This window comes from Squalius cephalus, assembly GCF_949319135.1.
Source record: "Squalius cephalus genome assembly, chromosome: 2".
Lineage (NCBI taxonomy): Eukaryota > Metazoa > Chordata > Actinopteri > Cypriniformes > Leuciscidae > Squalius > Squalius cephalus.
The window spans coordinates 26,930,347-26,957,894 of record NC_137123.1 but is presented as its reverse complement, the minus strand read 5'-3'; the positions used below and the strand labels follow the sequence as shown (position 1 = coordinate 26,957,894).

Here is a 27,548-nt window from a genome sequence, read left to right as displayed (position 1 = left end):
GACCTTCAGAGCGCTGATTCAACAGTGAAAATGAAATTGGTAAGCTAATAATAAATCCACTCTCTCTCTCTTTTTTTTTAAAGATCTACAAGAGACAGTAGGGACTTGATTTACAACATAATTTAATGCAAACAAATCTTTTTTGACTGCTTTGAAGCAAAAAAAAAAATAACTGCGCCGCTCACTAGCCAATTAAACCTTTCAGAGCAGAGTGCAATGACACTGTGATCAATAAGGAAAAATTACTTGCGCCTACAAAAACAATTGAAAAATGTTAATGTAATAATGCAATAAACAACAATGGCAAATTATATTAGATTGTTTAAAATGAATGTAGCACAAATCACTACATTGAAATATGTCTTTGGACTGAATTGTGAGGACTTTTTTCTGCGCTTGTGCATTTTCTTTAAGTGCAGCATAAACAAGACCAAGTCTAAAATTACAAACAAAACGTTTTTTTTATTTTTATTTTATTTCATAGAACTTAGAAAAACACAAAGACAAAACAAAAACAAGCTCGTCTTGCCTACAATGGATTTACATCGTGCTCTTTTTTTCTGCAAATATTTACATTCAGTATGTACATGAAGTGGAAATGAAAAACAATTGCCACAGTAAGATTTAATAGTAATAACAATACCACTATCAACAGCAATGACAATATATATGCGAGTACATACATACATACATCGCAAAGTCTGAAATGACAGATAACAAAACAGAGAGATATAGATATAAAAAGTATAAACTGAGGTGTTACGTGTGGTTATCATGTGTTTCCAATACACAGTTTAAGTTTTAATATGGATTTGATGGATGAATATAAAGTAAACAAAGTAGACTCATCTGCTCACCCATTTATGTCCATTTCTAGAATTACATGAGAGATAGATGTTCATTTTTTTCAATGTTGAACAAGCCAATCAATATTTGCATTGAAATATATGGAAAAAGCCAGAGCTATATCTTCAATAACGTTTCAACAGATTTAAATTAATGGAACATTTAGCAAAAATAAACCCTCACCCTAATGTTGTTCCATACCAGTATGACTTTCAGTATGACACAAAAGATAAACTCTAAAGAATGTTCTGCTCATTTTCGTTCATGCAATTACGATTAATTATGCATAAACATCAAACTGATCTATAAGGTATTTTTAATTGTAATTGCATTGCATGTAAATACTTTTTTTTTTTTTTTTAAATCTTCAAAATGTCTCAGTTTGTGTCTTACTGTGGAAGGAATGCCATACTGGTTTGACAACATGAGCAAATGAGTACAGAACTATATTTATCTAAAATCAAATAAGGCTTGAAATAGGAAAATAAGAACCTGGAAAAAACAAAAAAAGTTAAGCTCAATTATGGAATGGGATTTCTGAACTGTTTAAATTAAATTAAATTCAAGTTATTTGAATTTCCCTTTGTAATTTTAATGAACAAAGATGGTAGACTTGGATGAGAATCTTTTTATCTTCTATTTCTTGTGTGTATTCCTTCATTTCATGAATAAATATAGTATCTGCATGTAGCAGAAAAGTTGTCACTGCAAATGTGAATAAAATTCATGTTTGACTCCCATAAAGGCACAGGTTGCTCAGTCTGCCTCTTTCTCTGTTTTTGGTGAGACGTAGGCATGGCCAAAGGGAGTGCAAAAGCCATTCAGACTTTCAGCTGGTCAAAAATGTTAATCTACTTTCAAGCCAGCAACAGAAAGTGTGCAGACAAAAAACAAAAACAGTGTTCTTTTCGTACTTTGGAAAAGTACACAAGATAGGTGTGCATTTCCGTCTGCTTACCAGAGTGGTATCATTTTCCGTTTCAGACACTGGACACAAATCACGCACAACATCACATTAATTAAAGCATTTGTACTGTTTACTGTGACTGTACCATATAAATATTTTCACTCAGCACCTCCTCACATTCCCTCCCCTATGCATCTGCTGTTATTGGATGACCCTTCCCAGCATCGTGCTGATTCACAGCCCCAGCAGACAGACAGGGCAGACTGTGCTGGCTTTTCTTGAGCAGCTGTATACGGTTGTGGCAGTAGAATTTAACAGCCCTCCAGTCCCGGTGGTTAGTGACCAGCAGGGGGCAGAGCTGCAGGCAGCGCTCACAGTCCGCTTTGGCGGGCACACGCAGCTCCATAATGTTTTGCACCAGGTGGGACTCAACAGCTGCCCGCTCTGCTTCAGACCAAGGCCGCTTTAGCACACCACGTTTCCCTGAGACAGAGAGGAGAATGTATGTTAATCATTATTCCTAAGCAAACACTTCACTGAAGCTCTCCCAGGTACACACACACACACACACACACACACACACACACACACACACAGGTCAATGAGCCAGCACTGTGCTGAAGGTCTCAGTGCAATATCTGGAGTTTTTCCCTAATCTAATTGTGATTTAAAATGTCTTGCAATAAACACCAACCATCACAATGGATGCTTATATTTTACCAATGTAGTATTGTATAATTGTATACATTTGTGATATACTGTAAACATCTACATATATGAATTAATCTGGGAAATTGTATGTCCCATCATGTCATTACATTAGCGGTTTTCTGACCTTTGTCTAATTTTTCTTAATCGGTTAAGGAATTTGGAAAGAAACAATAACCAATAATTTGTATTCCAATAATATTTTTCCCTATATTGTCCTAATGACAATTTTATGATTGGTTTATGTATTACAAAAACTGTGCATTAAGTCATTATGGATTTTATACAATGTAAAAAAATATTTATCAACAGAATAAGACAGAAAATAAATGTTACAGTTACTATGCTGTAATAAAGGCTTTGTCAATTAGCACTGCATTATTCATATACTTTATTGTTATTAAAATACCTCAAGATGGTTTGAAAAACGCACAAACCATTTATTGTCGCAATGGTGTGTTTGTGGTGTGTCGCAATCTGCTTTTTATTCAGCTACATTATGTGACAGTGTTTAGCACTCCATAATGTTCCCATCACCTCATTTTGGATAAATAAAACGTCAGGTCACGCATAGACTGTGTTGTCTCTTTGAATTTAAATCTAGATTTATTCACATTGTCCCATGAAAACTTCTACAAGAACACGCTTGCCCGAAAAAAGAGCAGGGAACGAATTTACATTTTATTAAAAGTGTATTCTAGAATCTAGACCCATGGTCCAACACAATATTTGAAAGCTCCCCAGCCTGCATATAGGCTCAGATATTTATGATAATTCTACAGTAATTATGAAAGTCGCTTGTTTTCAAACTTTATTTATTAACCGAAACTGAGAATACTGATTTATTAAATGACTGGCCGAGAACCACTGCTTTACATGATGCATACAGCTTCTCATAAATGTCATATATGTAGATGTTTACATCACAAAAGTACAAACCTAACCTGCCATAACCATGGGCCCATGCCATGATGGTAGTTGAACAAACTCAGGGTTACAGGATTAGTTTCAAGTTGGCAAAAGCAAAACACTTCAATCAGGCTTTGTTGGTACCATGACGCTGATCATCAACTTTCTCTGTCTACTCAGGCTTTGGTCCATGAGTCATGCATGAGTTCATGGAGCTCATGCACATAACAGTGTGACATCGGTAGCGAACAACCAATCGTATGCCTTGAAACTTCTCGCGAAACTTGAAACTTTAAATTGGGTAGGCTATAATATGGGTCGGCGATAATAATTATATAAATAATATAAAATAATTATAATGAATAATCATAGATTATTATCTAGCTATATCCAGACAATTTTGTCTTTAAAAATCACCATACAGTGACCTTTAATTTGGAGCAAGAGAAACTAGGGGAGTGGCTTTAATGTATCACTTTGCTGACAGCTGATTGGTCCAATTTCAGTTTGAGATCTTACACAGAACATAACCTGCTTGCTATGACGATGAACACCACTAAAAGCTGAGCCACTTTCATGGTGCCAAAAACCCAGGGTTGGCGCAAACCAAACTGAAACATACCTGGCTAGCCACCTAAACTGGCTTCATAGGCCCCCAGATATGTCAATATTCTGGTTACAAGAAATCTGAATAAGACGGCTGCCATATGCTTACTTTTTTTGTTGCTCTCACCTATTCTTAGTTTAGCTACACTGTAACAAAGGTTGCAAAATCTGTGTTTTTTTGTTTTTGTTTTATGCAATTCAATAACCCTGGTTTAACTGCATTGCACACGTAAACATGGATTGCAGTCACAATCATCAGTGTCATCCTCAGGCCCTGGAAATGAGGTGTACAAAGAAGTAGTCACACTGTATTATACAATCACACGGTCAGACTCACCAGTCTTGGGCTGTCCTGAGGCCTTTTTGCCGTTCATCTTCTTAGGCCGGGGGGTTTTGCTGTTGCTTGTGGTTTTCTTCATCATAATGGTGGTTGCAGGAGATGGTGCTTCTGGATTCTCTTTACTCTGCTCAACATCTGAATCCTCTGACAGAGAGTCAGCAGAGTTTCCTGACAACACTGAAAGGGGTGTGAAAAGAAGTATGACTGATGTGTCCAATACTCTATTTACACCTGCCATGTGCTTGACACAACAAACTCACTCACCATCTAACTCCAGACAGATGTGATGTAAACTCATTCCTCGGAACAGGACGCCATCTCTCTCTCCACATAGTACCACCCGACCAATCAGACCCATTAGCCCTGGGTCTTGGCCGATGGTTGCACAGCTTTGCGTTACATGATACTCTTTCTGCAAAAAGCTTTCCAATCGCTGTGTGGCAGCCCCGCGGTGCCCTTCCTCCTCACCCTCACTTAACAACAGGAGCTGCGTAAGTATCGCCACCTGTCTGCGAACGCGTGTCTGCGTCAGTGCCCGTGGGTAACGTGTACCACTGGATCGAGCCAAGCTGCGTAGTAAATCTGTCCCCCGCAGCGGAGTAGCAGGCGAATGATACGGCCGGGCAAACACGTAGGGGTTCTGTGGATCGATTCCCACACCAGCACGAGTCTGCAAAAGCACCTCCAGACAGGCTTCCGAATGTGGCGGGAGGATGAGCGGCTGCACGCGGCCACGTTTCCCTTGGACCCCAACGCGAGGGAGATGGGGGAGGACCAACCGCTCGAATGGTGAGAGTGAGGCCTCGAGTGGGGTTAGAGCTTGTGGGGCACCAGGTGCCATGGGGGTGGGGCACTGGGGTGTGATGCGGGCCTGGTACTCGGAGATGGTGAGTTTGGAGACTTCGCATTCACGGCGACGGTTGTAAAGGATGAGAAGGGCCAGGCTGGAGTGACAGAGGAGACGCCAGGCCTCAGCTGACTGTGGCGAGCGGGAGAGAGAGATGAAGGCAGAGTGCTGCAGCCGCCGCAGGTACAACACCAGGGAAGAGAGGGCGGAAAGAAGTGGGAGCATGTGGGGTCGACGTGAACTAAGAAAAGAGAAAAAGAACAAGAGTAAGTGCATGAGTTTAGAGAGACTGGATGATAAATTCTAACAGTAAATAATTTGTGTCTACACTGGACACGACAGCGACTGCAGAAGTGCAGGCATGTGGAGTATGTCAAATAAAACAGGGCATCAGTTTACTGTCAGGGATTTGTCGTATTGCAACGCATCCAGTGTCGACAGCATCACTGATTATAATGGGTTCTATTGTCTTTTGTCGTGTCATTTCACATCACTTGCTTTCGGTACACAGTAGAGGTCTTCTCGGGTCCTAAAATCAGTACCCGTCCCGAATCACTTCTTACCCGAACCCGACGTGCATAAAATAAAATAAAATAAAAAAACAACCCAAGACAGACCTGATAAAACTTAGACCCGAGTCCGACCCGACGGCATTTATTTTCGAACCCAACTGTACCCGTACGTAAACGGCATTGCCGTGTGCACAGGCTGCAGCCCCGCAGTAAGTCAGGAAAAATCCCGTTGTCCTGCTGACTGATTTGGCCGCTGCTCCATTAATTTAATTTATTGATTTACTTATTTATTTTTAATTTATATTTTTGCCTGCCCAATGGATACACGTTATTTCTGAGTTCAGCTTTCAATTGTGCCCAGTGTATTGGAAAAATAAACTTGATAGCTTGATAAAAATTAAATCGACAGCCTTATAAATCATGGATGCGCTAGTGTTGTCAGCAACGCTATTTATCTCACTCCGGCGAAGGGCTTTAAAGCCCTTCTCCTTCTTACTAGAGGGTGTGAGAGATGACACTTCGATTGACATTGTTCACCGTACTCCATGGAAGATCTTGCAAACAGCGAGTCTAAAATCCATGCTGACAGCGCTCGTTGTAACGGTAGGCAAAAATGTGGTGCAACCGTGCGTAGAATCCAATGCACATAGAAGCGCGGATACAGAGAGAACTTAGAAAAAGTGAGATAATGTTGTCAAAGAATTGCTCTAAATTAAATTTTGTTAAATGCTCAACATAGTTTAAAAGAATTCAGGTCTTCTCGGGGTCCATTCGGAAAAAGCACATTTATTTTAAATTACCAGAGACCCGAGGCCACTAATACTGTACCCGAGACACTTGGTCTTGGATCTGAACCCACTCAGGTCTCGGGTCGGACTTCGGGTTTTCGGATCCAAGTGGACCCGTGAAGACCTCTAATACATGGTGTAATATCAATTGAAAATGTCTGACCTTGATAGGTCAGTCTTATCCTCCGCTCCGCTTTCTTCTTCTCTCCCTCCATTGTCCTCTCTCGCTTCTTTCGAAGATCCTGACTCCTTCACATGCTCCACAAACACTGAAGTGGGCACCACCTCTTTTGTCTTCACAAAAATGTCTATCTCCTCATTCTCCTTTTTTATTTTTCGTCCTCCTTTTCTGGAAGGAGTAGCAGAAGTAGGTGGGCTCCTCTTTAACACAGACACTGGAACACCTCCTCCTCTGGGCGGAGTTGTCAGGGCTGGGGCAAGACTTTTGCGAATAGGGCTAGAGAGGGCAGGGCTCCTTCTGACTGGAGACAAAGGAGGAGGTGACTGTGGCGTTTCCACCACTACACCTGGCACAGGAGCTACTTGGAGGCATTGGGAATGTTTGCTCGATGATGGGAGAGATGAGTGTACACAATGAGAGTTACCAGAGGCGCGTGCTTGCTCCAGGGCAGAGCGCACATCAGGCTGGTGGGCATGGTGTTTGTTCAGATGGCGTGGGAGAGATCGGAAGTGACGGCCACAGTAGACACAGCGCTGTTTCTGTGCCATGGTGCTCTGCCCGCGACCCACTGACACACTGACACTATTAGAAGGAACTCCTGCAGGTGGTGGGCACTTAAACACAGGTCTGGAACGAGCAGTGGTCTGCAGAGGGGAGGTTGGGATGGAAAGTGGAAATGAGGGAGGATGTCTGGGGGATCGTTGGGGTGCCTTTCTCTTGGCATGTGCAGGAGGAGAGGAGAGGGCTTTGTGCCTCTTGCGGCGGTGAGATGTTCGCATGTGCATCTCTCCATTGGCATCATCCGAGTCGAGGTCTGAATCACTGGGCTCAGAGTGAGAGAGAGGGGAGGACGAGGGAGAGAGAGACCAGGAAGGAGTGATGTATTCCGACACAGAAAGAGAAAGTGGAATTGGGCAGGACTCTTCCTCCTGAGAGAGAAAAAAGCACATACATTTCAAAGATCTGTTGAAGAGAAAGTAATCTGAAAGGCATTGAAATGAGATGTTTACACCCATTTTACTTCTGATACATATATAAATGACAAACTTATAAGTCTCATGACTGAAAGTGCAAAATGTAGGGCAGAACTTAATTTTATCCACCAGGAAATGACTGAACACCACCAGCACTCACTTTAAAGAGGTTTTTGACTAGGATGAAGTGACCCTCAGGAGCATCTAGATGAATTCAAATGGTCATCCTTCTTGTCGATGAATTGCTATTATTGTCTTAACCTTCATTAAATTGTCAACTGGCATGTTGTTAATCAGTTTTTTTTTTAAAGGCAATTAGAAAATTGATGGGTCACGCTGCAGGCCCCCAATCCGCCTGGGCCCATATGCACATGCATAGCTTGCATACGCACACGCTATGCCACTGACTTTACCAATTTTCAAACCACAAAGTCGTCGAATATGTAAATCTCCAAGGCTTTCGTGAAAACTACAGATTATACTTTGCAGACTATACAGCATTTTTGTATCCCTGCCCAGGGACAGTTGGCTCGACAGAGGGTTATTAACAGAACAATTCATTTAAGGGTAGGTTTATCACTGAAAATTGTGTCATAATATGCCTACTCTTTAAACTGCATTTTGGTAAAAATGAAACACTATGCCATAGAGGTGTGCAATATATATTGTCTACGATGATATCATGATTGTTGTTTTAATGATGTGCGGTCTGACATTATCGAGTATGTCCCTCACTTTACAGAAACACATCTAGAGAGCACATGCATACACTACGTGACGTAATCTAGTGTGTTAGACTAATGTGTTTGTGCATTTAGAGTGCACACTTTCACTGCATGATTTAGTCTATTAAAATGGATTTAAAATGCCCTCAATATTCAAGATAAGGGGCAAAAATACCTCTGCATGTCATTTATATTTATATCATTTAATATAGCCTAGTTAAATCAACCTCACATGAAGAGTTCCATTTTTTCTCCAAATATAAGCACAATTACAAATTTTATACACAGTTCAATAAACAAGAATGTAAAATTAAGAATTCAATTTTAGACACAATATTGCCTGATTTTGCTCCATTTCACCAACAAAAATAGTTCCAAACAAAGCCACAGGACTGCTTTGTGTCTCTGAGCAACACAAGGCAGTGAATGAATGAATTGTTTGACTGAAGGATTCAATGGTTCACTCATTAAGACAGTCAAATGCTTCGTCCCTGAATGAATCAGCCGTTTGAATGTCAATGACTCACTCACAAAAATATCTTTATAAAGGTAAAAATGCCCTTGAAATGTAAAAATCTATTTAAATTTATGGAAAAGATGATTTCTGTCGCTGCTGTGAACTGACCACCACACAGAATATGAAGAATATCAAAAACTTTAGGAGTCAGCTGTCCACGGCAGTCCTAAATCTGCCAAGGTATCAACAGAATAAACACTAAGCAAAATATCTTCAAATTATCGTTATTGATAAAATCCCAGAAAATATTGAAATATAAAGTTGTGTCAATGTCGCACACCCCTACTATGGTAATATCTTTCTTACCTGTACGTGACAACGTTTTGCTTCGGGGGGTTGGGGTGAACTAACAGAACTTTTAGTTTTCCTGTCCGTTTGGCCTAAAGCACTGTGTTCATGGTCATCCGCATTGAAATGTTGACTACAAACACAGGTTTTTCTCTTATCGTATTTACGATTCTTTGCAGCACTTAGCCACTGCCTACAATATGTTGGATGCTTAAAGGAGAACTCCGGTCAATTTTAACATTGAGCTAATTTTTTTGTAAATTTGGAGTGCTGTCAGTACAGAGAACAACGACAAAAATCGGTGTTGCCTACACCGTGTTATCCTCTTTTTAAAATTTGCACCCTGTTGACTTCAATGGGGTAAGTTTTAAACCTGCTTTTAGCCTCTTAACATCCTTGATGTATCATTACAAGTGCCCAGCCATGTTAATTCAGCCAGCGCACATACCTGTATTTTCTTCCTGTTTCCGGTCGAAGTCCACAGTAGTCGATTGTCGAGTTCACGCGCATAGGTTTAGTTACCTATGATCACGCGCATGAACTCGACAATTGATTACTGTGGACTTCGACCGAAAACAGGAAGAAAATACAGGTATGTGCGCTGGCTGAATTAACATAACTTTTATTCATATCTTTCACATCTACTGCAGTCAGATTCACCCGTGTTCACTCTGAAGGAATCACTCACATGGCTGGGCACTTGTAATGACACATCAAGGATGTTAAGAGGCTAAAAGCAGGTTTAAAACTTGCCCCATTTAAGTCAACAGGGTGCAAATTTTAAAAAGAGGATAACACAGTGTAGGCAACACCGATTTTTGTCGTTGTTCTCTGTACTGACAGCACTCCAAATTTACAAAAAAAAGTAACACTCCCACCAAACGTTTAATCTTTGAATTCTTGCAACAGGGAACAATACAAGTTGACACCATTATGACTAAACGTTTGCAAAGAAGCAAGGTGGTATTTGACTCTGGCATGCGTGTCCATAACAGACTGGAGGAAGTGGCCTTGGATGGCAACATGCCCAGTGCATTATGGGTGTTGAAGTTTTCCTACCTATTTGGCATAAGAGAAAACGGAAGCCTTTTTTCCCCATTTTCTCTAGTCAGGTAGCACAGATTTAAAAAACAAAAAACAAACAAAAAAAATTAAATTCACACTTATACTGTATAGGCAGCCACGTTTTATTGAAAGCACATTTTGCCAGTGCTCTTTAAGTTGAATTTAAATAAAGTAGTACATATTGGATGGGACTGTAGGAAAATGCTGGAAATGTTAGTATGCAGTGGTGCTTATATTTATGGTGCATTTACACTGATGGCCAGGGGCGCAACAATCATTTCAGGAGTGAGGGGGACAGGATCTTCAGCATAAGGCCTAAAAATGACTGTTGCTTGTTAACTGGGTGTGTAGTCTATGATTGTGCATTTGTAAAAACTGAACTTATACCTTTTTAATGTTGCTCTCGTGGTCCAAACTGCAATCAAAGCTACTAGGAGGCACAGTGCCATGGAAACCCTGAGAGGGGGAAGAAACATCATCACAAAATATTAGAGTGTGTGACTATAAAGTCCCACTAACATTCTCACACATACAGTACACATGAATAAATCAAGTACCATGCAAATAAACAAATATCAAAAACACATCTAAATGATCAAATTTGATGCAATTTGCATACAACTAGTATCACTAAGTGCAAAAGGAGCTTAGAGCATTGAGATGTGCTGGCCATTGTCATGGTTACACTTACAACAGCGTTTTCTCCCCACTCCGTCAAACTGTAATCCACAGTGATCTCCTCCCCCTTAGTGATGTCGCGGATCGCTATGACAATCAGTCGCACTTGATTTCCACAGTGCACTTCCCGAATGCGGCAGTTTGGTGGTGGGGGGTACGAGACAGCTCCCCTCAATCCGCTAGAGCCCTCCTCACTCGCACTGCATGGGAGAAAACTACATCAGACAGCAATACACCAAAACAAACTGATATAGATTAACTTGTGTGTACAATAACATTTTAAAACGTGCATCCTCCCGATCAATTTTGAGCATCCAGATGGTATAACCAAACATATCTTGTGGAGCGCTCTCGGAGTATGCATCTATTTGTAATTAAACTGTTTGACTTCAAAGATTTCGTATCCTGTTGCGCCCTTCTATAGGCCATGACCAGCGACTTGTCGATGACGATGTCAAGCTTAAAGCGTCATGGGAGAGCATTAAAGTATGCGCAACCGCTAGTATACATGTGTTTTTTGTTGAGTATCATTCATACATCAGACTGTTATTATGGCTCATATATGCAATTCATTGCAATTCAATGATAATTGAGAGATGGTCAAATAAATGTTCCCCAAAAGCTTGTTTATTTTTTTATGAATAAGTAAACCCAAGTTGCTTCAGTCCAAAAACTGTTGATCTTATATTTATTTTATAAGAATCATGAAAGATTTCACAGCAAAAAAGATTTACTTGTTAAAAAAGTATAACTATCAATCAGAGGGCAGAAGGCATGAAGCAGATTGTGTACATTTTTCAGTAAAAATTTTGTCATAAATTTTTATAGGCCCTAGTAATTTGCATATTAAATATGATACAACAGGCTAATATATTTAAAAATAGGCATTATACTTATTGTTTAACAGAATTTTACAAAGAATGTTTACTTTAAGTTATGAGAGAATAATGTTTTAAAAATGTGGCTAAATTTTTTTAATACGCATTGCCAAACAAGCATAGCCTGGGAAAACCCAGACAACTTCCGGCAAATTTAGATTTGCTCTGCAAGTATTCTGGCAAAGAGCTCACTCAAGCCCATTTCTAATCCGTCGAAATCGCGGCACCAATCAGAAACGTTGGGCCGGGCTTTACACAATGACGACTGCTCTGATTGGTTTTAGGTCTATCCAAATGCGCCCAGAGGCATTTGAACGACGTCCGTTGGTGAAGCCACCAACTTTTAAATGCATTATTATATTCAAATTGCAAACACATGAGGACAGTCTCCATGAAAGACCCACTGGCAGATGAACGTGCTACTACATTTCTCTCCGAAACGGTAGGAAATTAAATTAGATTTAATAGAGGATTTTAACTGTGACAAGATGATTGACAGGGCAGTTTACGTGGCAGGATGCATGCGACAGATCCGTCCGATAAAGATGACGAAGTAGTATGTCCCAAAGCTTGCCTACTTTTTTGCTACACATTCAAAAGTAAATACCTTTTCTTCACAAAAAGAGTACATACTTTTATGGCGTAGTGTAACTTAGGCGAATTGGGACGCAGCATATGGCTTTACACGATGACGATCGCTCTGATTGGTTTTAGGCCTATCCAGTTGCGCCCAGAGGCATTTGAGCGACGTCCGTGGGTGACGCCCCTTTGGAAATGAGTTATTAATGAAGCTTTGCCAGACCATAACTCAGTTACTACTGAGAATGGTCTGGTTTTAACCAGGCTAAAACAAGCATTCTTTTTTAAACTAATTCATACCCCCAAAGGGGCAACATATCCTGGGCAAAATCACACATCATCAAATATATATATATATATATATATATATATATATATATAAATTTCACTATGACTTAACGCAGCAATAAACACATACAAACACACACATACCATGAGCCCTGACACACACACACACACACACAAACTGGCCCAAAGAAAATAAACACGTTGCAATAACATACACAACCAGCATTCCAGTAATCCCCCACCTCGATATACACACAACTACATCTCTCGACCACACAACAAACACAATTACTTGCTATCTCCTCCTAGCACGCACACAGATACACACATGCAGTCTCTCTAGTCAGACCACACACACACACACACACACACACACAGTCAGTCACTCACTCACTCACTCACCAGAGCTGAGCAGATTGTGTTTCATAGTATGGTCCATCAGCAGCAGGGACTCCGTGTTTGTCCTCACGACCGTCACCTGAAACACACATATTACAGGGTCTCACATAGATATTTGCACACTTATACTATCTCTGAAACATGCACAAATATAATGTTAAGCTGTATGGTTTACTTTAAAGAGTAATGGTACATTCACACTTACAGTGATTGAATCATTGGAGGTTGACTGGTCACTTTGTTGCTGCCAATTGCTGTCAGTGTGAATACCACTTGACAATAGAGCTTGGCTCCTTAATTCTCGATCCAATTTCTCTCTTTTTTTTATCATTTTCTGTTTTCTTACATATCAATTAAAGAAACAAAAAGGACAAAAAAAACAAAAAACATTTTACCTTTCTCTGGTCCATAGCTGTTCTCTGACATGCTCTCTTCCTCATCCTCTGTGGCGAAGACTCTGTCGCACACCTTCACTGGTGTCCCTTTCCTTTTCCTTCCACAGCCACGTCTACGAAACACACACACACACACATCATCATCATCATCATCATCATCACATTAAACGGACAGCCTGAACAACTTAATCAGCAACAAAACATAAATCACCCAGACGAATCAATAACCTGGACACATCAGTGGATCGATGGAAATCACAGCACAAATCCTATTCAGTCTTACTTCTCTAAACCAAAAATGTGGAAGGAAAACATGTTTAATTAAGACTCATATAATGCACCTCTATTTGTTACTAAAAATAGCACTGCCTATACAATTAATCTTTTACACCTTACACATCTTTTACAAAGGAAGCCCGTCAACTGATCAGAATCATTATGTGTTAAGCACATCAGAAATATAATATAATGCTCATCTTAGCAAGCACCACTAATTAATCCACTACACATTCACTCTTCTTCTTCAAGAAGTAGGTAGAATCTATATATGTACATAATAACAGAACTCTGATCTAGAGAAGTTTTCCTCGCAAATCAATAATCCATAAAATCTTCAACAGTGGGTAACTGACCACATAAACGTGTGAGCTGCTGTTAATAGAGCAGTGTATGAAAGCCAAAGATTCTTTTTTCCACAGATGCAGCGGTGAATGCTTAATTAGACACGTGTAGAGATGTGCAGTCTCTTGGTTACAGATGTGTTCAGTGTGTGTGTCGTGCCTGACGTATTCATTGAGCTGTGATAAGACTTAGTCTTGCCGACTGGATATTGATCTGGCCGACCCTCCATCTGGACCCGAGAGCATATGTTTGCGTGTGCTTGTGTGCATGCAGGCAGGCGGATTCATATGTTCATCCCTCGATTCACCATTTCAGGTCAGCTTAATAAAGAACTGAGATAGAGGTAATTACAAAGACGATAAAAAAACAAGTCTATGAAACTTAATAAGAGTACATGGCAGTATTAAACTGATGTGAATGATGGAAGTGGGTCAATGACATATAAAGCTTAAGTCGGCAAAGTAACACTTCGAGTGTCTACAGTGCCTTTGCGGTTGTATTTTTTATTCATATTAACTTATAATTATTGCATTCTAGTTGCCAGGTATTTTGTATTTTTAGCATCAATTTTACTTTTAAAGACAGAAACATATTCATATACCAGTAATGCATTCAATACAATAATTCACAATCTTTTTTTTTTTATGTGTGTTGGTTTAACCCAAGTGTGCCGCACAAGCCCTGAAAAGTGAAGCCAAAATGTCTCGATCGCCCCCCGGTGACTGGTCCTAGTATAGGTCATAAGCCCCTCCCCGTGTTATTCAACGGGACGTGTGACCAACTAAACAATTAAATTGCACTTCAAATATCTTTCTTCCGAAGGTGGTTTCTTTCATTTGCTGTAGTTTTTATCACGCTGATGTAAGTTCAAGTGTCTGTTTCAAAAATAAGTTGGTTTTTAGTTAGTTACGTGATGCTATAAAAACGGTGGTGTAACGTCATGATTGACAGCTGTGATTGACATGTTCTCTGAGCGAAGTAGTCACTGAAGCACCAACGGACATTTTTTTCGGGATCTTCGGAGGACTGAGGAGATTGTATTTACTTTATTTTAACAAGCCTCTTGTCGTACTGCAATAATTTTTTTTAAAAGTGCACTCAGGGAGAGTGCATTCTGCGAGAGTGAGGGCGGAGCGTTGATTTCGCGGCTTTACTTCCTCTCACTACTGCGCAGGTCTGGTCCCGAGATCGCTACTGCGCAGACTCAAGTCCCAAGATGTCAGCGCCACAATGGGACCATAGACAGTATCAGAAATGGACACAGAGACCCCATTGACTTCAATGGAGAAAAGTGAAGCAAATTAGAAGCTCTCACTTCCTGATGGCTGAGCGTACTGCGCAGACTCAAACTGAGCTTGACGACGTAGATGTGACGTGAGCAACCTGTCTGACAGTTGTAAGTCTTCTAGTAGCTGTGCCAAGAGAAATCTGAATCATTCCCTTCCGAATCTTGCAGAGACGGAGAGCGTGAGTAGGAGCTGTCCATGAGCTAGGAGCAGGAGCAACTGTATGACTCTCTATGGGCTTCTCCCTTGACTTTATGCCTCCACGTCCCCCCGATTGACTGCAAGCTTCTCCTCCTGTCTATACGGTAATTTCCAGAGAGTCGCGTGGTTATGATGCAATCGTTAGCCTATTTTTACAAAAACTGCTTCTACGGGGCCATAACGTAAGATAAAAGGTAATGGAGCCTTTTATACATTGTCGTGTTTCTTTAGAAATAAACAATGGACAAATGGACTCTTTAAAAGTTATTCGCTGTCAAAGTGACGCCAAAATGAATGAGAGTCAATGGACTCAATGGAGAGTCAATGGACATACCCCCCGGGGATGGTACGCTTTTCGGGTGCTGGATTGCCCCCCTGATCGGGACATTGGCGGCTTCAGTTCTCACCAATGGAAGAGAGCGAAGGGGCGTCGTCCATCTTTTTTTACAGTCTATGGTTTAACCCTTTCACGCGTAAGTTTAAAATATTCTGGCTGACCCCCCAGCGTGAGTTTTTCAAGGCGACCGTTATTTAGAATGTGTCACTTTATGGTTTCCATGGTGACACGTCATTGCTTGTCACGTGACACACTGCAGCCACAACAGCGCTGAATGAATGATGATCTGCTTTTATGTAATTTTTCCTTTTTTATTCAAAATATTCACAAATTTGTTAGCTTTGGCATGAAATATCTGATATTCCGATTGTCAAATACATGCAAGTGGAAGTGTTTTGTTGTTTAAACACCTTTATAACGATCGCGTTAGTTGAGCAGTATGCGCATGTTAGTTTGTGCCACAGTTCAGAGAATCGGATCTGTTGGATTTACAACACGTGAATTCATCCACTTCTCCCGAAATACATAAAAGTAAGTGGCTGGTGAACTGGGAGAAGAATAGAGTAAACTCTAAAGTTGCTTACACAATGTGTATCTGATATGAATAAAACGTGTCTAATTATAATGGAAAGGATTATTATTGCCTCTTCTATAGACATCAGTGTGTATTTTACAAACTCTAAATGTATTGTTTTGTTTAGTACTTATATATATAATTTATATATCTGAAACCTAAAATAAACATTATGTGGTTGAAAACACTGAAAAGTTGTGATATATGACTAGGGTTGCAAAATTATGGGAATTTTCAAAGATGGAAACTTTCCATGGGAATTAATGGGAATTTAAGGGAATTAACAGGAATTTATGGGAATAAACGGGAATAAACTGGGAATTTTCAAATTTGAAGGTTGGCTCTTCATAGGGAACTTAAATATAGCTGAGGAAAGTATATTATAGCATAATCTTGACTAAAACAAACAGATGCCATTCAAATACACTTGAATATGCCATTCCTCAATCACACGCACATAGCACACTGCTTACTGCATGGCTATTGAGACCACACCCCCTACTGGCACTGTGCATGCCTCCATCACATGTACAGAAGCCCAAAGCACAAGACTATCAAAGGCACACATTTGAGCCTGTGGACTAAACAAAGTGAAGTAAGTTTTGATGATATTATGGGGAAATATATTTATTAAATGTTTAAATTGCAAATATCACATACAAATGTATTCATCTAGTAGATAGCAAGCTGATAAGTTAGAGGCTAAATAACCTAGCATAACTTTATTTACCACATAAGTAGGGCTGGGCGGTATGACGGTATATATCTTTACCGCGGAAGAAAATGTCAACCGTAACAGATTTTTTTATTCCGTGTATACAGCAACATGTAAATAAGTAGGCGTGGTTAACTCGCGTGCAGCGTTCGTGAGACTGAGACACTGATATTTGTCAAAGAAACATGAAGAAAGACCAAGAGGATCCACAAAAGGAATTACGTTTTCAAAATTAACGTGATATTTTCGGGGGGGGGGGGGGGGGGGGGGGTGCAGAAGTCAACTAGAGCAGTGCAGCACACTGAAAGTTTAGAGAGACACACATGCTCGCAACGGGGCTTGCTTGACAACAAGTTCATATATCAATATTCTAACGAATAGAAATAACCGTATCTAAATAATGTATCTATCCGTCTCTTATGTGTACAGTTACTTTCAGAGTGGACGCGCAAGCGGTTGCCATGGTAATGAATATTTCCAAAATTCCCCAGCTTAACTTCCCGTGGAAATTTACCGGAAATTTTCCGCCCCTTTGCAACCCTATATATGACAGCTCTGAGCACGCCTGTCTCTGGCTCAGGGCCAGCCAACGCGCGAAAGCACATTTTGCACCGACCGTTCTAATCACACCGGTGAGATCGTACCTCCAGGGACCGGCCTAGACTGATCACACTGGTGTGATCGTACGTGCAAAAGGGTTAAATCAAGAATTTACATGGTTGTACCACCTGATAAATATCAGTTTAAAACTAATTTTACATTGAACAGGCTTCTACTTGGATAGCTATTTTCTATCAGTATTTGAGAGAAATCTACAAACCTTTTCACTCGGCTCCTCTGGATGCTGCATTAACATGCTTACTCTTTATTACCATTACTCTTATTACCAGTTCATAATAAAAGACCTATGTGTTCACTTAAAGGTGCACTGTGTCATTTTTTAGCGGCATCTAGTGGTGAGGTTGCGAATTGCAACCAACAGAAGTTACGGTGGCCGACAGGAAAAGATGTCGTTGTCTGAGACAGCAGAGAGTAGCCAGTCAAGCAATGAGGTTTCTTTACAAAGATAAATGAAGAAATTAGGTTTACTCAATTATTCAGTAAAACAATATGTTATTGTGAATATTATTGTCTTGTTCATCATTGTGTCAGTGTTTTATTCACTGACTTTAGCTAGCTTCTTTGCATGAAGAACAACATAGTGACGAAACGCGTTTGTCCATTTAGGGCTACTGTAGAATTTTGAGACAGTACAGCACCGTTGAGACTGTACTTCTACCCCTTGTTTTCATTTGTGTTAAATAAGGGGTACGTAAGTTCCATTGTGACAGCTGCACTGATTCAGAAAAGAAAGGATTCAGAAATAAGGATGTGACAGTAGTTCAGATTTGATTTGCATTGTTACATATATGCTAGATAGCTGTTTTAAGCAACATGACAAAAAACACACACACTTAACACACACCATGACACTTGTAAGTTCATAAAAAAACACTAAAAATAAATGGCATATAGTGCAAAACATTATTAATTCATCTACAATTTCCAATCCAATTCTAATGAAAGCCACAGCAACACTAGACTTTATGCTCCAATCACTTCAATTCATATGCAGTTTTGTCTTTGTCTTCTGCTCATCAGTCGGATGAACTCTAAACTGTGAATTTGCATAACAAAAGACATCTGACCAATAGACCAGTGGTTCTCCACCTTTCTGACTCCAAGGCTCCCGTTTGTCTGAGACAATACTCAAAAGCCCTCCAATATAAGCTCTGGTAATTCTATTGTACTGAAAAATATTTTTTAGCATTTTAATTAAGATTGTGTCAATAAATCTAAATTTAAGACTAATTGGGGGCCCCCCAGGAAGTTTGCTGAGGGCCTCTTGTGAATAATCGACTTAATAGAGGATCTAAAGGTATGGTGACATTAGTGAGATTTAGGTGAAATTTTGTGGGCCGATTGTCTATGATCAGAAGTACAGAGATGTATAAAGCTCACACAGAAGTGAGTCACTACTAAAGTCAAAACTCCAGAGAGTGTAAATGTAAATGTGACTGCATCTTAAACGTCCTCTTAACCTCTTGGCTGAATTAAAAAAAACGAACTGACATTTCAGTCAACAGGCCCAAAACTCTCACCCTAGTCACGGGCCATAGTGCCGTACTTACTGTTGAACGCTAACACACATGCTCATTCACTCACACATTCTCCTTTTATTGTAAACCAGTGGTTTATCATCGGTGCGTTTACAAAGTCGACCGTGAGAACATGGACAAGTTCCACTGAGATCCATTTGAATAACATTCACTGTTTTCTGTGGACATACTCTTGTCCAGCCTGTCAGTAAATCTGATTACACACACTCATTCTCCATGTGAATACACTGCAAAACGGACATGCTTTTAATCCCTCCTCGTTCCACAAGTCAAAATCTGTTTTTCTTTCCTTCATTTGTGTATCTCCACTCTGTTTATCTCTCTTTTTTCCTTTTCCCCTCTCGTACACACACGGAATCCTATTCCACTCAAAACAACACACAAACAAGTCAAATCAGAAATGCACATGTGCAGGCAGAAAGACACACATGTGGACAAGAACACATAAACTCACACCTCTCTTCTTTATAAACCCACAAGTGCAAAAGCGCACACACAAATGCACATTGCACACACACTCCAACCCCCCCAGTCGGACACACATGTATGTGTTCACACACATGTAAACACACCCTACCCTTTAAAAGCCTTCGTACACACACACACACACACACACACACACACACACACACACACACACACACAAATATCCTCTCTTCAGCTGAGCTCACATGCACGCACACACTCACCCCTCCTCCATCTCAAGCTCACATGCACACACACGCACTCACTAACTCTCTCACACACACACACACACACACACACACGCACACACACACGCACACACACACGCACACACACACGCACACACACACGCACACACACACGCACACACACACGCACACACACACGCACACACACACACACACGCGCACACTCTCTCACTCATGATCTCTCAAATAACCAAGCTGGAGTCTCATATTCTCTCTCTCTCTCAGACAAACACACACACACACACACACACACACACACACGCACGCACGCACGCACGAACACAAAGTCTGCAGCAAACACATTCTCACTGAAGACGCTCACTCACACACATTTTGTCTCTCTCCCTAACACACACGTTTGAATAATGTAAACATACACATCATGCATGCTCTCAGTCTGAATACATGCACACACTCACGCAATCAACACATACACGTCTTTGTTGAGAACACTCTCTGCCTTATTCAGTCTCACAAACAAATCACACACACACAATCTACAGTTTTCCTTCTCAAACATATAACATATCCACCTACACAAACTGCGTGTTCACACACACGCACACACACACACCCACACACACACACACAAACTCCCTTCCTCTTTCATAAACAAAGTAGATGCATAAACACTCCCTCTCTCCTTTCCACAGTCTTCAACACACACACACACACACACACACACACACACACACACACAGTTTTCATGTTTTATGGAGACTTTCCATAGACAATGATTTTTATACTGTACAAACTGTATATTCTATCCCCTAACCCTAAACACAACCCACACAGAACATATTCTACATTTTTACATTTTCAAAAAAACATCACTTGTTATGATTTATAAGCCGTTTTCCTCATGGGGACCAAAAAAATGTCCCCACAAGCACAAGGATTTTGGATATTGCCATCTTTGAGGAGACATTTTGTCCCCATAATGTAGGGTTTACCAGGACACACACACACACACACACACACTCTCACACACACACTTACACACACTTCTGTCTTTCACAGAAAGACAGATGTACAAACATTCACACACACACACACACCCTTCTCTCTAAAACACACACACACAGCCCTCTTTAGTTCTCTCTCACACACACACAACCTTCTCTCTCCAAAATACACACACACACACAAACAAACACACACACACACACACACACACACACACACCCGCCCTCTCTCTCTCTCTCTCTCTCTGCCTCTAGAGCACAAACACACTCACCCTCCCCTCCACTGTGAGCCACTGGAACACGCGTGCGCGCACACACACACACACACACACACACACAACACACACACACACACACACACACACACACACACACAATTTCTCTCAACACATACTCTTTTCCTTTATCTCTCTCCCTCTCACACACACACACACACACACACACACACACACACACACACACACACACACATGCCTCTGCTTCTAGAGCACACATACACCCTTCCCCTCCTCACTCAACCACTAGAACAAACACACACACACGCACGCACGCGCGCACACACACACACACACACACACACACACACACACACACACACACACACACACTGTCTTCTCTCTGTTTCCAAGACACACACTCTCCCTCCCCTTCTCTTTCAGTTTCAAACCTGCAAGCATGCGCACACACACTCACGCACACACATTTCCTCACCATTTTCCCTCCTCTCTGCCTCTCACACACACACACACACACACACACACCCTCCCCTCTTCTGTTCCTCTCTCGTTCTCTCTCTCTCTCAGTCACACACACACACACTCCCCTCTTCTGATCCTCTCTCGTTCTCTTTTAGACACACACACACACACACACACACACACACACACACACACACACACACACACACACACACACACCCCTCTTCTGTTCCTCTCTCGTTCTCTCTCTTTCAGACACACACACACTCCCCTCTTCTGTTCCTCTCTCGTTCTCTCTCTCTCTCTCTCTCTCTTTCACACACACACACACACACACACACACACACACACACACACACACTAGTCTTTGCCTTGCTCACACGCACACACAGCCTCCCTTCTCACACTCACTCTCTCTCTCTCTCACACACACACACACACACACACACACCCTCCCCTTCGCTTTTTTCGTCACAGCATACTCTCTATGTCTTTCTCTTAAACAGACACACACATTTTGTCTCACAAATCTGACACTCAAACCACTTATTTTCTCACAATACCAAAGATTACTCACTCATAACATGCAAGCGCACTAAGATCGGATTAACGCTACTCTACCACACCTAACCAACTGTCCATCACTTCAGATCTCGTTAATATCTCAGTTGTGCAAAACAGCAACGAGATTAATGGAGACTTTGCTGAAATCTCTTGCTTCTTGGATGTTTTGCCTGAGAAATAGATGTCGGGCATAAAAGTTGCTCTTGAACACACTGCAAAAACTACAGCTGATGGTCATCTTGCATGTACATTCTGCGCCTGCGCGAGAGATAACAACTGTCCACAACAGAAGATGACAGTAGTCAGTATTCCTTATTCAAAAAAGGGAACGTGAAATAGAAATGCGAATATAGCCTAATAACCGTAAACAAAGCAGCACTCGCTTACAATTTGGAATATGAATCATGCTGATCAGTTTTTCTTCACTTTAATTTGGCTACATATGGCCATGTTCTTTTGAAAATATTTGCATATTGGAATGCTCTCGAAAAGATGAAGATGTAGGTACATTTATAAGCGTCTGCTTTGTGTGCCCTCTTGTCTTTGTCGTCTGCTTGCTTAGTCACTTTTGTTTTTCTTCTCATGCACTGGTTTACAAACTGAACTGCCAATCAGAGTGATTTCTTTTCCCGACGGCCCAACGCCAATTCAACATGCTCAATCAGCCGGACTAAAGCCGACGGAAGTCTGACTAAAGCTGACGTGCAGAACACACCTCAAAATCTAGCCCGACCGACGCTCACCGACTGTCCGACGTTGGCCGATGGCTGACTGTCAGCTTGGTGTGTTCCCATATTTAAAAAATATTTGGGTTCCACAAAAAAAGAGGTCATACAGGTTTGAATCAACATAAGGATGACAGAATTTTCATTTTGGGGTAAATTTCCCTTTAAAGCTACAATATGTAATTTTTTCACCACTAGGGGTCGCTAACCTCTTACAGTAACAAAGGCGTAGGTTGATGACGCATAAGCGGAATTATGGAACTTGTCGTCATGCTGATGGATCTAATAATGTTTATGCATGAGTGAATACACTGATGTTTTTAACGTGACTGTGGTATGAAGCTGGTCGTGATTGCTAATGAGAGACAGATATCAGCACCACACACGATTCCAGCGGATATAAAGGTATGGGACTTGCAGTAAGCTAGATCAACATTAGAATAACATACTGATCATATTCTAACATTTCATCATGTTGAGCTATATAACACTGATTCGTTTTCACCTGTCTAATAATCTTCATGCAAGAGCAGCGTCTCTGTCAAATCATGACTTTTGAAGCGGTCAAGTTCAAGTTAGTTGTGTACGTGAAGCTCTCGGCATCTCGAAAACGCCACGCTGATACTGATCCTCGTTTTATTTCTCCTTTTGTCCCAAAGTCTGCTTGCCATGGTCCATAATGTTTGAACGAAACAACAACAGTGTGAGCGTGCCGCTAGATGTAACGCAGTTGTCCACGTCTGTCACCATGGTTACTATAGGGCCCTATAAAATCCGTTTTATTTTTTCCCAAATTCCGTTTTATTTTTTCCCAAATTCCGTTTTTTCCGTTTTAATTTTTGCAAATTCCGTTTTTTCCGTTTTAATTTTTGGGAATTCAGGTTTTTTTTACCCTTTACTGTTATTTTAGTCGTAAAAAGAGTGTTTTTAATGTTAATGATTAAAATGTACACAAATAAAATAGGAATGACCCTAAATTTATTGAGGTATCAAACGAAATTCTCATTTTAAGAGGTGTTAAATGTGGTTTGGTTTGTTTACATTAGTGAATGTATTAGGCTAACTAACATGAACCATGAGCAATACATTTGTTACTGTATTTATTAATCTTTGTTAATCTTAGTTAACCCTAACCCTGTATTTTTATTATGTTACTTCACACAGTGCATTAAGCTAACTAATGTTAATACAACTTTTCATTTAAATAATGTAGGCTACTAAATGGTGAAATTAACATTAATAAAGATTAATAAACGCTGTAGAAGTGCAGTTTATCAATAGTTAATGTTAACTGATCTAGTTAACTAGAGTTTAATAAATGGATCCTTATTGTAAAGTGTTACCGATTTTGTTATACACCGAACCGATTCAGTGTTGGACAGATCAGTTCATTAAAGTGAATCGGTTCAAAGGAGTCATTAGTTCGCGAATCGGACGTATCATTAGCAGACTTGTACGCGTTGTGTGATTATCCCGGCACTGGCAGTTAGGACATCGCACAAGATTTGTCAACACACAAAACATTTCATCATTGGATAGGTTTTGTTTAGTTTACTGAAAGTGTTTTTTATGTCAGCTGAATGGGCGGAAAGCTTTTCAGAGAAGAAGGAAAGGTAAAAAAGATTTTTTTTGCACAATTCACACCCAGCGGTAGCCTAATTCAGGAAAAATTATCCGAATGCTCCACGTGAAACTTCGTTCTTCCGATCTTTTACCATTGTGTCAATTCTCAATTGATTTAGATTAATAAGCGCGAGGGAGTGAGAGAGTGAGAGAGTGAGAGAGACAGTTTGAAGACGCACGCGCGACCGGGCCTCTCTCTCTCTGCTCGTTCTTTCAGTAATATGCGATTTTCCTCAGACATACGTTTTTCTCCCACACAAAAAGTTTTATTCCAAATATGTAAAATTACGCGAAATTCGCGGTGACACTAGATTCCGCGTTAATTTGCCAATTCCGCGATTCCGTGATCGCGGAAATTATAGGGCCCTAGTTACTATGGCAGTACGAGCGGAAAACAGGGATAACGCGGATATTACATCATTGACAGGTGACAATGACCAGGGACGAGCCATTATTTAATTTATATTATTCTCTGAAATTAAAAATCTTTGGGAACTTTTGGGATATTGTAAGTACACAACTGCAGGAAATATATCACACTGTGCCAAGTGATTTTTGGATATTATATTACAAAAATCTTACATATTGTACCTTTAAACATAAATTAAACTAAATGTGTTTTCTTTAATGGATACAACATGTAGCCTATAGTAGGCCTACACCGTTTCACCGGTGAGCATGTGGGGGAGGTATGCGATTTTCGAATAATAATCGAATAATTCCCAGCGATCATTGAATATTATTTTTGCTTGAAATACCCATCCCTAATCTGAACTATCCACATACAATATGTAGCTATCTAACTGTTTGTCAACAATTGTTTTGTTAATTTTCATTGGTTTCATTTTTATTTCTCCTGATTATTAGGAGAGGCATCTGAGACAAATTTGTATAACTGAGAAATCTTTCTTAAACTATGAAAGAGTTTATTAAACTATGAAAGAGTTTATTAAAAACACACTGTTCAAGTTTTTTCAGATATATACCAGGCTTCACACACAATGTGCATTTTAATATCTCTCCATTTCTAAATCTGCCCTCTGTCTCTCTCTATAAACATAGGCTATATCTTCTTCGCTCTCTCATGAACACACATACTACCTGTTCATCCAGCTCTCCCTTCCAAACACAAACAAACACTTTCAGTTATCTACTGGCATTATATTTTATACACACACACAACTCCCATTGATTACACATAAACACACACACACACACACACACACACACAGACCCAGACACTACTGCTCTCTCTCTCTCTCTCTCTCTCTCTCTCTTAACCCACACACTTATACAAACACTCTCATTCCCTCCCCTCCTCAGTAACACACGTGCGCACAAATACACTCACACACACCCCTCCCCTTCACTCTGTCACACTCACACTCACTCCCCTCCTCAGTAACACTCACTCACTCACTCACTCACTCACTCACTCACTCACTCACTCACTCACTCACTCACTCACTCACTCACTCACTCACTCACTCACTCACTCACTCACTCACTCAGAACCCCCATTTAAAATGCGCATCTTCTTCAACACCATGTCCTCTCCAACACACCTTTCTCCTGACATGCATAACACCTTTTAGATGGTCCACTCTACCCCAGCCAAACACACATATGTAAACACACACAACTGTTTTTTTCTACGATAGTGGGGATTTTCCATTGACTTGTATTGTTTTTTATGTTGAGCTAATGATCTTTTCGATCACCGAACCAAAAACCTTACCATCATAGAAACCTTTCTGCATTTTTACATTTTCATGAAGACATTTTTTGTATATTCAATAAGCCGTTTCCTTCATGACAACTGTTGTCCGATCCCCACAATGTAAGTGATTTCAGGTTTTACTGTCCTCATACGAACATTGGTCCACCCCAAAGTAGGCACAACCTGACCAGCACATACATACATACATGCCACTTCCAAAGACTCTGTCACATATACACCTTTTATCTACCATCACATGCAATCACACACTCATTTTGTCTCACACTTTCACTCTCAAACACTCTTCCCCCCTTTCACATACACACTCTGTCACACACATACACACACCAGCATATTGTGTCTGTCTTTGTCACGCACACTCACACTGTCTTTTTCCCTCCCTCTCATGCTTTCCCTCACATACACACCCGCAAGCACACACACACACACACACACACACACACACACACACACACACTGCTTGTTCCCTTCTCTCACGCTCTGCTCCCTCCCTCCCCTCTGCACTCACTCACTCACTCACTCACACACACACACCCTCTCTCTCTCTCTCTCACACACACACACACACACACACACACACACACACACACAGACACACAGACACACACACACACAGACACAAACACTCTCTTTCTCAATCTCTCTCTCACACACACACACACGCTCTCTCTCTCTCACACACACACACAAACACTCTCTTTCTCAATCTCTCTCTCCCTCTCTCTCTCACACACACACACTCATACACTCACGCTCTCCCTGTGACACAGACACACACGCAAACACTCTCTTTCTCAATCTCTCTCTCTCCCCCTCTCTCTCTCTCTCACACACACACACACACACACACACACACACACACACTCACTCATACACTCACGCTCTCTCTCTGTGACACAGACACACACGCAAGCACTCTTTCTCATTCACACACACACATTGGCACGTCAATCGTTTACTCAGAGTTAATAGAGATTAAAAACCTTCTACACACTGCATTATTTTAAAACTAAAATAGTGAATCAGTTACACTGACAGTCACTGTCATTTAAATGACACACACACACCTGATTACCGTGACAACAGCGCGATAAGGTTATTGTAAAAAAAAGAAAGAAAAAAAAGAAAACGATTTAACTTTATAGCTGAATAAAAAACATCACTTTCCCTTTGTTTTTTATTGTTTATCTAAAACT

At 40.6% G+C, this 27,548-nt stretch overlaps 1 protein-coding gene across 1 annotated transcript in view; it reads right to left on the bottom strand.

Annotated features, from left to right (window-relative positions):
• Positions 1-443: 443 nt before the first annotated feature.
• LOC307148132 (uncharacterized protein) overlaps positions 444-27,548 on the bottom strand; it is a 27,396-nt gene continuing 291 nt past the window's right edge. Inside the window, exons 2-9 of the mRNA XM_079853450.1 lie at positions 13,431-13,543; positions 13,039-13,114; positions 10,905-11,091; positions 10,601-10,669; positions 6,627-7,573; positions 4,581-5,404; positions 4,314-4,493; positions 444-2,236 (exon numbers count right to left, since the gene is read on the bottom strand). Of these exons, the coding sequence (XP_079709576.1) occupies positions 1,941-2,236; positions 4,314-4,493; positions 4,581-5,404; positions 6,627-7,573; positions 10,601-10,669; positions 10,905-11,091; positions 13,039-13,114; positions 13,431-13,543 (2,692 nt within the window). The 3' untranslated portion in view covers positions 444-1,940. The remainder of the gene's footprint in view (positions 2,237-4,313; positions 4,494-4,580; positions 5,405-6,626; positions 7,574-10,600; positions 10,670-10,904; positions 11,092-13,038; positions 13,115-13,430; positions 13,544-27,548) is intronic.